Source organism: Saccopteryx leptura, chromosome 1 (genome assembly GCF_036850995.1).
Source record: "Saccopteryx leptura isolate mSacLep1 chromosome 1, mSacLep1_pri_phased_curated, whole genome shotgun sequence".
Taxonomy (NCBI): domain Eukaryota; kingdom Metazoa; phylum Chordata; class Mammalia; order Chiroptera; family Emballonuridae; genus Saccopteryx; species Saccopteryx leptura.
The window spans coordinates 281,885,814-281,903,272 of NC_089503.1; the positions used below are offsets into that span (position 1 = coordinate 281,885,814).

The 17,459-nt window shown below is 39.3% G+C and overlaps 1 protein-coding gene across 1 annotated transcript in view; it reads right to left on the reverse strand.

Annotated features, from left to right (window-relative positions):
* PIK3C2G (phosphatidylinositol-4-phosphate 3-kinase catalytic subunit type 2 gamma) overlaps positions 1-17,459 on the reverse strand; it is a 326,837-nt gene that overhangs the window by 114,519 nt on the left and 194,859 nt on the right. Inside the window, 2 exon segments of the mRNA XM_066360246.1 lie at positions 10,711-10,882; positions 13,787-13,923. Coding sequence (XP_066216343.1) covers positions 10,711-10,882; positions 13,787-13,923 — 309 coding nt within the window.

Here is a 17,459-nt window from a genome sequence, read left to right on the forward strand (position 1 = left end):
GCATTGGATATTGAGAAGGGGAAAGAACTTGAGAGTGATGATGCATCCCAAAAGGCAAGTGAAGAGGGTATTTGGAAGAAGACATAGCCAACATTGTTGACATTTGCTAACAATTCAAGTAAAATGAGGAATGAACACTGTTCAGTTTAACACTATAAAGGTCATTGTTGAGCTTGTCACATAATAACAAACAAGGCCAGATTAAAGTGGTTATAGAATGGGAGGTAAGGAGAAGGAGGTCAACAGTTCAGACAACTTCAGGAAGTTTGTGAAAATGAGTGAAATAGCACACAAACTAGGGGTTCGAGGCAGTTATTTAAAATTTGGAAAGAAAAGCATATTTAAAAGGATTATTTAGGAAGGAGGTGCTAAATATGCAAGGACAAATTAATTATTGATCATATAATGTATGTGAGAAGGTAGGAGGGAAATAGCTTCAAAGCACAGATGGAGGGATTGGCTTTAAAGAAAAAAACAAATTATTAACACAAGAAAGAAGGCATTTTTGCGCAGATGTAAGTTAGTGAGTTTTGCATTGAGTAGAAAAGCAGGCTCTGTTCTGTTTCTATTTTCTCAGCAAAGTAGAAAGTGTGGTCATCTGTCTAAAGTCAGGAAAGGGAATAATAGGTTGGAGAGATCTGACGTTTATTCTGTGCAATAATGTACAAATCATTGTGGTGAGGGAAATCATGATATGACCACAGCAGTACTGTGGGATTTCTGGCCCAGGAGGATGGCCAGTTTGAAACTGGAGACAATGTCTGCCCTGTTGCGTCTTGTGTTTGGCTGCTGTAGTGCAGCTTAGAGAAAGCAGATGTGGGTTGTGGCACATGCTTATTTTCTGCCTCCACAATTTTACTCCCTGGACTCTCTACATAGGGATATATTTTCTCCTTATTTCCCCCTTATTTAAGTCTCACCCTTTCTTCAATGTCCTGATCATCTTCTACTTCCTCTGGAAAACTTCTCAATACCTCTAGTCCTCACAGTGGGGACTGCCCTGTTCTAAAGTGGATTATAGAGGAAAAGGACTAAGCATGTTAATTATAATGAATGCACTCTGAAATAGGTGAAATGCTGTACCCTTAAAATGGAACAGTCCTTTATTTATTGAACTGTTCTTTAAACAAATATGTATGTACTTTAAAACTGAGCCTGACCTGTGGTGGTGCAGTGGATCAAGCGTCGATCTGTAATGCTGAGGTCGCTGATTCAAAACCCTAGACTTGCCTGGTCAAGGCACATATGGGAATTGATGCTTTCTGCCCTCCCCCTCTTGCTCTCTCTCTTTCTCTCTCTCTCTCCTATAAAATGAATAAATAAAATCTTTAAAAAAAAGAATGCCGTTCAATTTGAAAGTATTGAGTGCATAAGCTATTTGAGAACACAATAATCCACAAACACAACTTCCTCAAATTTGAATTATACAGTCTAGATAATACCACTTGGCTTCATCCCAACATTTCAGGGTGGTCTTTGGCCATACTAAGTTCAGCAGAATAGTACTGATGGTCTAGAAAAACTAGAGTCACATGCCATGAGCATTTAACTTCTATTAGCTTACTTATTCTAATTAGATAATTTTAAAAATATATATATATAAGAAAAAAGTTAAAAGAGAGTCACCTATTTTGCCTGTCTTTTCATACTTAAAAGAGCATATTGCCCATGGATGGGAAATGGCCTTGCTACTTCACACTTGATCTTAGATTTTTAATGCTTCTCACAGGACAATCATCTCACAACATATTTTAATGTAGTTGTTAAAGATTTCAACTTAATATATATATATATATTTAATATATATAATTATATATTAGCCATAAATTCAGGATCACTTTGTCATGTGGAACTAACTAAATAGGCATTTGTGCCAATGCTGAAGAGAAAACAAGGTGTGTTGGAATTACTGAGAAATGGGAACATTCATCTCCTATACGGCACCTTCCCAAAGATCCTATGACCTATTATCTATGACTCTGGACAAGTTATAAGAACTAAGATTTCTCTCTGACTTAGATCTTGATTTGTGAATCAGAGAAAATAAAAGTAGCTGCTTTAAAGAATTCCTGTAAGAATTAATTAAACTAATGCACACTGAGTATTTATGAGTCTTTCAATGGTAATTTTAACTGTTTCCTTTAGAATCTGATTCCCCATATTGGACGCTGCAGCACCCACCACACAAGGAACACTTGTCACCTCCCACAATAATCCATGGCAGAGTGACATGTTTCAATATTGGTGATTGAGGCAGGGGATGTGGAGAGCGGCATGGACAGGCCAACAACTCTATCAAGGATTTGTGACAGTGGGATCAGTCTGCTGGGCTCTGTGGACATACGTGGTTCTTCCTTTTGTAGTACTGTTCATCTAGCATTCACTTGAGTAGCTGATAAAGTCAGTAGATGGATGTATTAACTCTTTAGTCCCAGGTTTGAAAGAGTTGAGTGCTTTAATATGTATTTGTACCCTGAACCAAAATAGGACTCAATCATGAGACACACTTCATTATTGAAATTACTATTAATTTCATAAATTTCAAATGTTATCGTCCCCAGGAGATATCAGAGTAACATTAAAATATATTGTTTTAAAATTTCTGAAAGTTTCAGACTCTCATTATAGCAAATGGTGATATTAATATACAAATATACACAGTCCCTTGAGAAACGTTTAAGTCTACACTTTCCTTGGTATCACAATGCCCTACATTCAGAGAGTATAGTTTGCTGTCCAACAGAAAGGACACAAGTCTCCTGTCTAATATCCATGAGCTAATTGTGAAGGCAAGTTTGGAATCTCCTTTGGATAGGATAAAACCTTGTGTAATTAAACAACAGAGGAGACCTCACATGTGCAATATAATAACATAAGGGTTCATGTACCATTACAAAAAACTTTTGAGGCCCTGTGAGATCTCCAAGCTCTTGGAAATTAATAACTAATGAGACCCTCACAAATAATTTCTTTTTTTTTCTTTCTTTCTTTCCTTCTTTTTTTTTTTTTTTTTTTTTCATTTTTCTGAAGCTGGAAACAGGGAGAGACAGTCAGACAGACTCCCGCATGCGCCCGACCGGGATCCACCCGGCATGCCCACCAGGGGCGACGCTCTGCCCACCAGGGGGCGATGCTCTGCCCATCCTGGGCGTCGCCATGTTGCGACCAGAGCCACTCTAGCGCCTGAGGCAGAGGCCACAGAGCCATCCCCAGCGCCCGGGCCATCTTTGCTCCAATGGAGCCTTGGCTGCGGGAGGGGAAGAGAGAGACAGAGAGGAAAGCGCGGCGGAGGGGTGGAGAAGCAAATGGGCACTTCTCCTGTGTGCTCTGGCCGGGAATCGAACCCGGGTCCTCCGCACGCTAGGCCGACACTCTACCACTGAGCCAACCGGCCAGGGCTCCTTCTTTCTTTTGACAGAGACAGAGAGAGAGAGTGAGAGAGGGGACAGATAGGCACAGACAGACAGGAAGGGAGAGAGATGAGAAGCATCAATTCTCAATTCTTCACTGCAGTACCTTAGTTGTTCATTGATTACTTTCTCATATGTGCCTTGACCGGGGTGCTACAGCAGAGCAAGTGACCCCTTGCTCAAACCAGTGACCTTGGGCTCAAACCAGTGATCTTTAGCTTCAAGCCAGTGATCTTTGGGCTCAAGCCAGCGATCAACAACCATGGGGTCAAGTCTATGATCCCACCCTCAAGGCAGCGACCCCTCGCTCAAGCTGGTGAGCCTGCACTCAAGCCAGTGACCTTGTGGTTTCAAACCTGGGTCCTCCATGTCCCAGTTTGATGCTCTATCCACTGTGCCACCTCCTGGCCAGGTAAGACCTTCACAAATAATTTCTTAAGTCTACAACATGTTTTTACCCCCCCTCCCCCCCCGTCTCTTTTATAAATGCATTGTGAATCCTAGGTTAGACACCAGGAGGTTGCTCATCTTTAACTGCTCAATAACTTTAGATAATAACTCGAGTTTCTTGCAGGCTCAGAAACACCATATTATTTGAAAAGGGTAGTTAAAACAGCTACCTTTTCAAAATTATCAGTCCTACTTTTCAGAAAAACAACAACTTCTTCAAAATGATCAGTTCTACTTTTCTGAAAAACTGTAACCTTTTCAAAATTATCATTACTACTTTTCTAAATCTGATATTTTGGGTTGAGTTTAAAATTGATCAGGCTTTTCTGAGGACAGGGGGAGACTGGACAGCTCTCCAAATTCTCATGTTTTTGCCCCTTGAGCTTGAGTTCAAGGGAAAGTGTATAGTTATACTTTGCATAGAATTTCAGTATTTGACTGGAATAGAAGTTAGTTTAGAAATAAAGAAAGATTATCAAAGCTATAACACTTAGGTAAAATTGGATCAGGGTGTATCAGTGGTTTTCAACCTTTTTACACTTGGAGACAGTAAAACTAGGAGAATTAGTACAGGAACCTTTAAGGCAGAAATCATCCACAAACACAACTTCCTCAAATTTGAATTATACTGTCTACATAATACCACTTGGCTTCATCCCAACAGTTCAGGGTGGTCTTTGGCCATACTAAGTTCAGCACAATAGTACTGATGGGCTGGAAAAGCTAGAATCACATGCCATGAGCATTTAACTTCTATTAGCTTACTTATTCTAATTAGATAATTTTAAAAATATATATATATATGAAAAAAGTTAAAAGAGAGTCACCTATTTTGCATGTCTTTTCATACTTAAAAGAGCATATTGCCCATGGATGGGAAATGGCCTTGCTACTTCACACCTGATCTTAGATTTTTAATGCTTCTCACAGTACAATCATCTCACAACATATTTTAATGTAGTTGTTAAAGATTTCAACTTTATATATATATATAATTATATATTAGCCATAAATTCAGGATCACTGTGTCATGTGGAACTAACTAAATAGGCATTTGTGTTCATTGATTACTTTCTCATATGTGCCTAGACCAGGTGGCTCCAACTGAGCCAATGACCTCTTGCTCAAGCCAGTGACTTAGGGCTTCAAGCGAGTGACCTTTGGGCTCAAGCCAGTGACCATGGGGTCATATCTATGATCCCATACTCAAGGCAGTGACCCTAGAGTGCAAGGCAGTGCACTCTAGCTGGTGAGCCTTCACACAAGCCAGTGACCTCGAGGTTTTGAACTTGGGTCCTCTGCGTCCCAGGACAATGCTCTCTCCACTGTGTCACTGCCTGTTCAGGATCTGTTTCTATGATTTTGACTATTGTAAGTACCTTATATAAGTGGAAGCATGCAGCATTTGCCCTTTTGTGACTGATTTATTTTGTTTAGCATAATGTCCTCATGGTTTATTCATGTTGTAGCATGTGCCAGAATTTTCTTCTTTTAAGGCTGAATAATATCCTATTGTATATATATACCACATTCCACTTACCCATTCTCTGCTGATGGACACTGGGTTGCTTTTACATTTTAGTTATTGTGAATAATGATGCTAAGAACATGGGTATACAATTATCTGTTTGAGTCCCTGCTTTCAATTCTTTGGGGTATATACCCAGAAGTGAAATAGCTCGAAAATATAGAATCATTTTTATATTTTTGAGGAACAGCTACTAACATTGTACAGGGGTTCCAATTTATTCACATCCTTGCTGACACTTGTTTCCTGTTTGTTTGTTTTTTAATAGTAGCCATTCTTGTGGGTATGAGGTGCTATGTCTCAAATTTAGAGTCTTATCCCCCAGACTCCTACATGTTGAGTGACTGACCACTATATACAAATCCATTGGTAAAATTCCAGTTATAAAACAGACTATGTCAAGTTCTTAATACTTTTTATCTTCAGAGAAATTATACTTCCTTAGATTAGGAGAAGTAAAGTGCATGGCATTTTTGTATTAATCAACCAACATTGAGCCCCTGCTAAATGTCAGATACTAGCCGGGTGCTTAAGATACAAAGATACCCCTAAGGCACTCACAGATGAAGAGGGATTGAAAAGTGTGTTTTATTTCTAGAAAATTTAGATGAGGCTTTCTTTGAGTAAAAGGAACCACAGTATTTCTTAATGAATAATCATGTGAATAATAAACCTATTAATTTTAATTTCAAAGAACACTAAGATAGTAATTAAAGAATGGAGAAGATCATTAAATTCCATACAGCATTTAGATCATTATGAATATTGCCCTAAACCTGGATGATTGGAATAAAACAAAAACTAATCTTTTAATCTGCTAAGGGACTTTTGTTTTCCAAAGATGGTTTTAAATTGAGAATATTTAGATTATAATATAGCAATCAAACTAGAAATTAAACATTACATATCTTTAAATCAGTTGTAATGAACTATTAAAAATACCAAAATGGGCCCTGGCCGGTTGGCTCAGCGGTAGAGCATCGGCCTGGCGTGCAGGGGACCTGGGTTCAATTCCCGGCCAGGGCATATAGGAGAAGCGCCCATTTGCTTCTCCACCCACCCCTCCTTCCTCTCTGTCTCTCTCTTCCCCTCCCGCAGCCCAGGCTCCATTGGAGCAAAGATGGCCAGGGCGCTGGGGATGGCTCCTTGGTCTCTGCCCCAGGCGCTAGAGTGGCTCTGGTCGCGGCAGAGCGAAGCCCGGGAGGGGCAGAGCATCGCCCCCTGGTGGGCAGAGCGTCGCCCCTGGTGGGCGTGCCGGGTGGATCCCGGTCGGGCGCATGCGGGAGTCTGTCTGACTGTCTCTCCCTGTTTCCAGCTTCAGAAAAATACAAAACAAACAAACAAAAAAAACCCAAAATGATCATAGATACAAGGAATTTTTATGACTAATATTAGGATAAAACTTCTGAGATTAATTGCATAGGGTGATTGGTGACTTATTGATATAAAATTGGAAAAGATATAAACCATGTTGTAGGAAAACAGGTATATACCGTATTTTTTGCTCCATAAGATGCACCTGACCATAAGACACACCTAGGATTTTAAGAAGAAAAATAAGAAAAAAAAAATTCTGAACCAAATGGTGTGTTAAAATATTTAATAAAATACCATATTTTTTGCTCCAGAAGATGCCCGGGCATTTACCCTTCACTTTTGGGGGGAAAAGTGTGTATTAAGGAGAAAAAAATACGGTAATATTTTGATCATGCTGGTATAAATATTTTAATAGGAAAATAATAGAGTTTAATTGTATCTTATTGAGTTCTAGAATAATTTTTCATCTGTTTTAAGTGGATTTATGTCCTATTGTATGATGGTAAATATTTAATAACTATCTCACTTAAAAAAAAGCTATGATTTGTGATATTTGCCAATTTCCATTATGTATATATTTCCACTATGGCTGAGTTCAGGCTACCAATGTGGTGTCATTGAATGTGGAGTTGAGAAGTAATACACACAATAGGCATTTAAAGCTAGTCTAACACATCTCTGCTTATGTCTAAAATTATAACTTAAGTCAAGGATGACTTGGTGAAATATGTTACAATAGAAATGGACCTGACAGGCAATCTGTTTGTCAGTCAACAAGCCTAAAAGTCAGAGAATTTAAGGGACTAATAATTCAATTTTTGACTTTCAAAGCACATACTTTAAAAAGCACTAAAAATCAGATATTTAGATCATTGTAAACAAAGAAAAAATTGTCACCTAGAGGTGTATTTTCTTTTCTTGCCAATTCATTTGGAATACTTACATTATAATTAATTACAGTAAACATTTATAGTCCTCAGTGCTAGGTACTCTTCTAAGCAATTCACAAATATCAATTAATTTAATTTTCAAAACAAATCTGTTTTATAAATGATTAAGCTGAGGCACATAGAACTTATTTGTTCAAGGTAGTCACATCATTAGCCCATGTTAGTATAAAATTTATAAAAAAGCCCATTGCCAAGGTATCTAACCATAACCGCTGCTCATACAGCCTCTAAAAATATCTAGAAAGAAAGCTGCAAGAAGCCTTCTTGGAAGTCTAGTATTACCACAGCAAAGGATCATATAGACTGTAGAAGTAGAATCTGAAGAATGAAAAGTATGAAACAATGAGATCGGAGAGCAATAAACATCACCAATAAAGACCTTGCTTATTTTTTCCTCAGTAAGAGAGTCATTATCAAAAAACTGAGTTGAAATTTAGAGTTTACTACAGGACTTTTTTTTTTCTTTTCTTTTTATTCTTTATTTTATCGAGACAGAGAGTCAGAGAGAGGGATAGATAGGGACGGACAGACAGACAGACAGAAACGAAAACAGATGAGAAGCATCGATCATCAATTTTTCGTTACGATACCTTAGTTGTTCATTGATTGCTTTCTCATATGTGCCTTGACCGTGGGCCTTCAGCAGACCGAGTAATCTCTTGTTCAAGTCAGCAACCTTGGGTTCGAGATGGTGAGCTTTGCTCAAACCAGATGAGCCCACGCTCAAGCTGGCAATCTCAGGGTATCGAACCTGGATCATCTGCATCCCAGTCTGACGCTCTAGCCACTGCGCCACTGCCTGGTCAGGTCAGGACTATCTTTTAAGTAATGAAAAATTACAGAAAACTTTGAAAAATTGTGTATGCATAATTTAACTACCTTACTGTAAATTTTTGTGAGAGGAAATAAATAAAGATAATTTAGCAATACTTTAGAAGAAAAACAAATATGTTTCTGAAAGTTGGTGAAATTAGTATTTTCATTGCAGGGGTTAGCCAAATGTTCCCAGAATCATTAACATATGTGTTAATGAATCTTCCAGTGATTGAATCTGCTGGTATAAATCCTCTTTATCTAATTTTGTAATTTAAAACCAATAAGGAAGGGTTGTTTGCTTATGTACAGGATGTGGAATCTTTTACATTCATTACAGAAATGTGATTTTTCTTTTTCTTTTTTCAAAGTTAGAAAGTCTGCAGGGACCACAGATTTGGTCTAAGCATGGAGATGGGCTTCCTGGATTTCTGGAAAATGGAACTCAGAGAAATGGATCAGGGACACCGGTGCAGGACTCCAAATGAGAGTGTTGCTGGGCTGACTCGTGAGAAGAGCCCTATGTTTGCAGATATTTCCTAAACAGAATCAGAGATGCTTAGTGTGAGATGTTCTAGAATGGTGATGTAAGTGATATAAAAGGGCAACAGCCTAGCAAAAAATCAGTTTTTTCCCCAAAGATACATATTATACAGTTTATTTTGGCATTTTAATACCAGATTATGGCCATCTGGAGGAAGTTTATCACTTTATATTGCAGGAGACATTATTATTTCTCCTATTGAGAGGCTGTTCTTAGCTAAAATGACTAATTAGTCTCTGGAATGATCTGACCCCATTTCTACTTTTATATGATGTGTCTTTTTAAAACAAGGGACCTTTAGTCTTACAATTCTGGTTTCCTTGCCTCCAACTTTATAAAAAGGTAAATAAAACTAAAACCTATTCATCCAATAGTCTTTTCCTTTCAGTAAATGATATAATTATTTGGTAAGATCAGAACTCCAGGATTCATGCTAGAACATTTTTTTTTCTTCTTCTAACCCACTGGGTCTCCTCCCCTAGCTCACAAATCACTGACAATGCCCAATCAATCAGCATGTTCTGTAGTTCACTCCAGAATATATTCTGAATCTGTCAGTTTTCACCACTTTTTTACCCTTAAAGTCTTGCCATATTGCCGCAGCCTCCTAATAGGTCTTATTCCTTCACTGGACAGCAGGAGATTGCTGTGAATTCCATTGAAGTTCTTTGATGGTTTGCACCTGGACTCAAAATAAAAGCCAACCTCCATACCATATCCTTAGTGCCCTACTTGTTCTGACTTCCACTAAACTCTTCACCTTTACTCCTGTTACCTGCTCCTCTCTATCCCACCTCCAGACCCCAGGCTGTCTTGTTGTCAGTGAAACAAGCCATGCTTATTTCCATGATAATGGTTGTTAGTTTTGCTCTCTTTTCTTTTCATGGATCTGCACAGTTTCCACCCCCTACAGAGCTGTCTCTCACCTCTTCTAAGAGGCCTCTTTAAGAGAGCAACCCTGCCTCAGTCACTTTCTATCCCATTTCTCAGCTCCAGTTTCTTAATAAGAAATTAAACTCCTTATTTTCTATAGTTATTTATTTGCATGTTAGCTTGTTTAATGCTTGTCATCTCTAGTAGAAAGAAATCAGGGTTTGGGAGGGACGCACATGGAGGGGTGAGGGAGGAAGGGGACACCCGCCTAGCCAGCCAGATCAGCCGAATCAACCCTGGCGGTCAATGGGGTGACAGATGTCATAGACAGATCGCCCTCACATCCGAAATCAGGGTTTGTACATGCCTTGTTTAATGTTGTGGACCCAGATTCTCCATTGGTAGGTGCTCACTAAATAAACGTAGAATGATTCATGAATGATTCAGATGGGCAAGTATGCTAGTTGTATAAGTAGACCAGGGGTGGTGATTGCTATGAGCAACATACCACATGTATTGAGACCATAAACTTATGCCTCATTATCTATTCAAGGTTAATAAGAAAAACAAAAATATTCTATTTCAGATAATTTGGACTAGAACAGGATTAGTATCTTATGGGCAAGGGACAATTTAGTCCACTATTTTAACAAACCTAATTTTTTTCATTAACAATCTATTGGAAAATAAAAACTTTCCTTTAGTTTATTAGATACATATTTATCTAATAAATATGGGGAGCAAGTCATCTGCTAAGTTTCTATGACGTTATATATTACTCTAGGATATTATTTAATACTGTGATAAAAATTATTTGTGCACTGACCTTTTTAATCCCACCAAATTTTTGTTCATGACCTAAAAATTTTCCAAAGTCAATATGAAACATGTGGCCTGCTTTTGTCAGCATGCTATTGTCATTGTGACGGTCACAGACTCCCAGGATAAATGTTATGACACACCAACCAGCACAGAAATAAAAAAAGTTCCTCAAGGCCTAAAAACAATAATGAAAACATAACACACATATAAAAATGAGCAAATACATTTACCATACAATACTGATTGGTAAAAATTATGATGAAAGCAAAGTTACATAGTCAAGAACCACTTCTAGCCTGGTCTGTGGTGGCGCAGTGGATAAAGTGAGGATCTGGAGGCCTGAGATCACAGCTTTAAAACCCTGAGCTTTCCTGGTCAAGGCACATATGACAAGCAACCAATAAACAACTAAAGTGAAGCAACTATGAGTTAATACATCTCACTCCCCCTCCCATCCTCTCTCTGTAAAATCTGTAAAAAAAAAAAAAAAAGTAGTACCACTTCTACATTTCAATTGAGAGAATGGCATGATTAAATAGCTGGTTCTTGATGCATTATATAAGAACATGAAGTAATCTGTTCCTTAGGCTAATCAATAAACATTTTCATTGAAATTGGGGAAATATCTCTCATTCTTTTGGAGCTAATTTTCAGAGTTTCTAGAGATAATTTCTGGTGTGGCTTTTTTTGCTGTCTCACATATACAATACTGAATGATTTTTTTTGTGTGTGTGTATTTTTCTGAAGCTGGAAACAGGGAGAGACAGACAGACTCCCGCATGCGCCCGACCGGGATCCACCCGGCACGCCCACCAGGGGGCGATGCTCTGCCCACCAGGGGGCGATGCTCTGCCCCTCCGGGGCGTTGCTCTGTCGCGACCAGAGCCACTCTAGCGCCTGGGGCAGAGGCCAAGGAGCCATCCCCAGCGCCCGGGCCATCTCTGCTCCAATGGAGCCTCGGCTGCAGGAGGGGAAGAGAGAGAGAGAGAGAGAGGAAGGAGAGGGGGAGGGGTGGAGAAGCAGATGGGCACTTCTCCTGTGTGCCCTGGCCGGGAATCAAACCCGGGACCCCTGCACACCAGGTGGACGCTCTACCACTGAGCAAACCAGCCAGGGCTACTCAATGATTTTTTTCAAGGTAAAAGAAGGAACAATATAGCCTAATATTGCTTATCCCCAGAGAATTTAAAATACCAACTTTTTATTTTTTTTATTATTAAGTGAGAAGTTGGGAGGTAGAAAGACAGACTCCTGCATATGTCCCAACCAGGATCCACCCAACAAGCTTCTACCAAGCGATGCTCTGCCAATATGAAGAAACTGCTCCATTGTTCAACAATCGAGCTATTTTAGTGCCTGAGGTGAGGCGATGGAGCCATCCTCAGCACCCAGGGCCAACTTGCTCGACCATTCAAACCATGCTGCAGGAAGAGAAGAGAAGAGAAGAGAGAGAGAGAGAGAGAGAGAGAGAGAAAGAGACAGAGGAGGGGGAACAGTAAGGGGTAGAGAAGCAGATGGTTGCTTCTCCTGTGTACCATGACTGGGAATCAAACCTAGGACTTCAACACGCCTAGCTGACACTCTACCGCTGAGCCAACCAGCCAGGGCCCTAAAATATGAACTTTTTAAATACTTGAATTGTAACACAGAAAAAGCTATGTTGAGATATCTGTAATATTTTATGTTTATCCTTGCAAATAGGTCATCCAGTTGATGTCTAAAAGTGTTTTGGTACAGTATATATTAATGAATGCTGTGTGGGTGGAAACAGATTGCTGCTGAGTCAACTGGGGCTTGTGTTTCTTTAATGAACAGAGATGTCTTACCAAAATTACTCTTTGTTTTCAAAATGGTCTCCTGTGTATGCATCACTTTCATCAGTGATGCAACCACGAGTACCCTTGGTATAACAATGAGTGATTGGTTGAGCCATGGTTATCAGTCTCCTCAAATAGTGTGGCTGACTTGTTGGACTGGGAATCTATGTTAGTGAACTACATGCCGGGACACCTTAGTTTCAGGTATCCTAGGTGTCTGGGCAAGTCATTTAATTTGTCTGTCTAGATTTTCTTCACTTACAAAGTGAAGATAAAGTATGTTTTTTTTTCACACTGTGGCTGTGAAGAGCAAACGTTGTGTGGAAATACCTAAAACAATATAACCAGAGATTTGTGCAAAACTCATTACAATTAGGGGAATGGCTAAATATCAAGATAACATCTAATTATTCGTTTCTTGGCCTCCCAAAGCCTATATTTTGTTCCAGTCCAATCGCACAGAAGTCTGGAATAGGTGAACTCTTGGATCTCTCTATCATGGCTCATGCTAATAGATTGACCAATCATCCCAGTTCGCCCAGGACTGAGGGGTTTCTTAGAATGAGTGCATTGCAGTGCTCAGGATAGTTCTGAGTAAGTCAAATGCTGGCCCACATTGCATATTTGTGTGATTTATTATAAAGGTGCTTTTGCCTGTGGGGAAACCCAGATGTACCAGTTCATGTCTTGATAAGTGGAACAAGGCCCGGCTCTTACCAACTCCTTCTTTTAGTCCAGAGTCCTGGTACAGAACTTGCACCACTGTACACTGCAAGTTGGATGCCAGGATGAAGTAAAGTGGGAAGAAATGTTTGCAGTCAAATAAACAGTATGTTTTGTAAAGTACTGAGATATAAATTAATTAAAACTTTATTAGGCATTTTCCAAACATTGAAAGAATAAGGCATGAAACAGTAGAGCTCAGCAGAAGAAATGTATTGCAAAGGAAAGAGTGATTTATAGAAATTAGAGGTTGTGTACAAGTAGGCACAAGTGACTTGAAGGAAGTAGGTCAAGAAGCATCAATTTAGGTAAGACAAGGGGGCCAGCTGAGCAAAGAGAACCTTTATTGACAGCCCAGAATTTCACCCACACAGATATTTTTATCTAGATAATATATTATTTAAACTTAGTCTTTATTACTAGCTTACTGACTGAATTAGAACTTGAGGATTTACTTTGTCATAAACCAGATTACTGAACGAACCAGAGCATATTCTTATTTAGGTACATTATGTAAAATTAGCTCCAGCAGGACACACTTTTTCATAATCTGCCTTTAAGTGGTTGTGCTGACTGAACCACTTTTTGATCGTATTTTCCCTTAGCGGTCCTATCAGTCCAGAGTGACGATGGATCTTTGTTAGGGTCACAGCGTGGGGCACCATCTGCACCAATCCTGGTTGTTAAAAAAGAGATCATGGAAGTCATTCTTTCTTTACAGGATGAAGGATACTTAGGAAACACATCTCTATGACAAGGGTTGCCAGCACTACTTGGATTACCCTTTTCTTTTCCAAATCTTTTCTGAGGGAGCCTTATCTAGATGGCCTCCTCTCTAATTTTTCCAAAATCCTGGGGAGTAGTGCAGCTACTTGTCGTGTTAGGATCTGATGTGTCAGAAACAGCTTTCATATATATTTTTTTCTAGAAGTATAGTAGAGAGCCAATGTAGAGGTCTCAAATAGACCCCACGGAGTCAATAGAGTAGTAAGTTAATTAATATATGGTTGTGCATTCATTTACAGCTTAAGAATTACAGACTTGTAAAAAAATGTTTGGTAAGCAAACCAAAAACAATCTTCATAACAAATATTTAAAATATATTATAAAAATCAGTGTTCGGGTTAATAAAAGCATCACTGTTAAATGTTCATTTTCTAGGAGTAAAGCCAATAACTCCGCAGTGAACATGCAGAGAGTCACCTGCCCCTTCCTTCCCAGTCAGCATTAAAGAGAAACTATGCCAGTGTTTTCTTAAAGGGAGCATATATTGATTGAATTTCAACAGAACCTTTGCCCCACTGGCCATGATCCATCAAAGGTTTCTCTTTCGCTGTGTTCACAAGGTTATTGAAGTGTAAATATTTTCAAACCCACTGATTTTTATTCTGTTCAGAACAGCAGTTTAAACACAGTATTAAAACTCTCTCAGGACTAATGTTCACAAAACAACCTCTTGTGTACAGTTCTGTAAATAAAATCATTGAAAGAAATTAAAGTGTAGAATTTATGTGTTCTACCATTTTGACAATTGCAGGAGTTGCAAACTCAAATTCCCGTAGGAACAAGGGACACAAATTATACAAAGAGAGAGATGGTTGAGTTTTTAAAATGACTGTTTCGTGATCTACCTTAAAACATTAAAATTAAACAACAACAAACAAATAGGTGACAGTGATGATAAATGAAACATTTCTCTGTGCTGGATTTGGCCAGTAGCAGCTGACTGCCATCTTAATCTCTCTATATCCAATAGCCCAGTTATATGCATTAGGCAGCCATATGGCTGGATCAGAATGGAACTTAAGATTGGGTGGGGAAATTGAATGCTGTAAATACAGCCTATAAAACTTGCATATTAAAAGAGAGAGAGAAAGAGAGAGAGACAGAGAGACAGAGAGAAAGAGAGAAACAACACCCTAGTGATAATTGCTAGGTCTTGGGCACATCCTTAATATCATGAGAGCTCTCCCTCCTCCTTCAACAGTATTAGGCTCTTGTGTAGGTTTTTCACATTTATTAATAAGATAGCAAATGTAAAGCCTTACATTTAATAATAACAGATTTATTCCAGAAAGAAACGATTCTTTTTTTAATCCTGAAAATGTCCCTCTTTATTTTTCTAATTCTTTCATGCAACTTGTGAAAAAAAAATCTTCTCTATCTGATTCTCCATTGTGTCACTGCAATCTCACATCTGACCAGGTGCAAAATCAGGACTTAGATTATTGTGCCCCTTGTATATTATGCTATAGCAAGATCAGTTACTTTTCAGACCACATTTGTCTTCAGGGAGTTAATCTTTGTTAAATCCCAAGTCATTTATCATAACCTTCACATTACTGACTACTCAGAAAACCTTGTACCAAATTGATAACAATCATGATGGCTAAATTCTGTCTATTAATTAAAACCATAAATTACATTAAGCTAGAACACATCATACACCTTTTAAATACTTTGAACATGATTCTGTGCAAATTGAGTAATATGTGTGGTTCCATTCTTATAATCCTCTAATGTAGCATTTCTCAGATTTTAGTATATGTGCTGCTGAAGCGAGCACAGCATTTCTCAGATTTTAATGTACATATATATCACTTGCGAATCTTGTGAAAATATAGGTTCTGATTCAGTAAGCAGAGGTGGGGCTTGAAATTCTGTATATCTAGTAAGTCCCCAGGTGGTGTTACCGTCACTGCTCCATGGGGGTCATACTTCAAGCAGCAAGGTTCCTAGAAACAGAACTTTCTTTTTTTTTTTTTTTTTTTTTGTATTTTTCTGAAGCTGGAAACGGGGAGAGACAGACAGACTCCCGCATACGCCCGACCGGGATCCACCTGGCACGCCCACCAGGGGCGACGCTCTGCCCACCAGGGGGCGATGCTCTGCCCCTCCCGGGCGTCGCTCTGCCGCGACCAGAGCCACTCTAGCGCCTGGGGCAGAGGCCAAGGAGCCATCCCCAGCGCCCGGGCCATCCCCACTCCAATGGAGCCCTGGCTGTGGGAGGGGAAGAGAGAGACAGAGAGAAAGGAAGGGGGGGGTGGAGAAGCAAATGGGCACCTCCCCCACTTCCCTGGCAGGGAATCGATCCCGGGTACCCCGCACGCCAGGCCGATGCTCTACCGCTGAGCCAACCGGCCAGGGCCTTTTTTTTTTTTTTAATTAATTGTTATTAATATTAATGGGATGACATTAATATATCAGGGTACATATATTCAAAGAAAACATGTCTAGGTTATCTTGTCAGTAAATTATGTTGCATACCCCTCGCCCAGAGTCAGATTGTCCTCCGTCACCCTCTATTTAGTTTTCTTTGTGCCCCTCCCCCTCCCCCTAACCCTCTCTCTCCTTCCCTCCCACGCTCCCCCCTCCCCCCCACCCCTGGTAACCACCACACTCTTGTCCATGTCTCTTAGTCTCGTTTTTATGTTCCACCAATGTATGGAATCATGTAGTTCTTGTTTTTTTTTCTGATTTACTTATTTCACTCCGTATAATGTTATCAAGATCCCACCATTTTGCTGTAAATGATCTGATGTCATTATTTCTTATGGCTGAGTAGTATTCCATAGTGTATATGTGACACATCTTCTTTATCCAGTCTTCTATTGAAGGGCTTTTTGGTTGAGAAACAGAACTTTCAAGGTGGCATCATAAAAGGCGGTGGCTCTCAGGTCCATAAGAAAAATGAGAGCAGCTTTTTCAATCATCAAAACTTGTGCACCCCCATCCCTACCCCCAGTTCAGGGCTGGCTGGACTTAGTACCCAAGTGGGTACTTGTTATATCTGCTACTCCAATTCCCTTAAGTAATTCTTATGCTAATGAAATTAGGAGAGCTGGAAGTAAAATAAATTATAGGGAATTTTTATTTGCCCTAATAGTCTCTTCCAAAGCTCCTAGGCCATTATATACAAATTAGTAATGAGAATTATAATCTACAATAATATTGATAAAGTCATATAAACTTCTGGCCTAGTGTACACTTTCCTTAAGGACCACAGCTCTGTCTAGCTCATTTTACTATTCCCTACCTTACCTTGTGACATTTCTCAAGAAGAGTAAGATAGCCATTAAGCCTCAGAATCTCATTAAAAATGACATTTGCTTTAATAATCTCTACTTTCTTTTATTTTTTTATTTTATTTTTATTCTAGTGAGAAGGGAAGCAGAGCAGCAGACTCCCACATGCACCTGGACTGGGACCCAC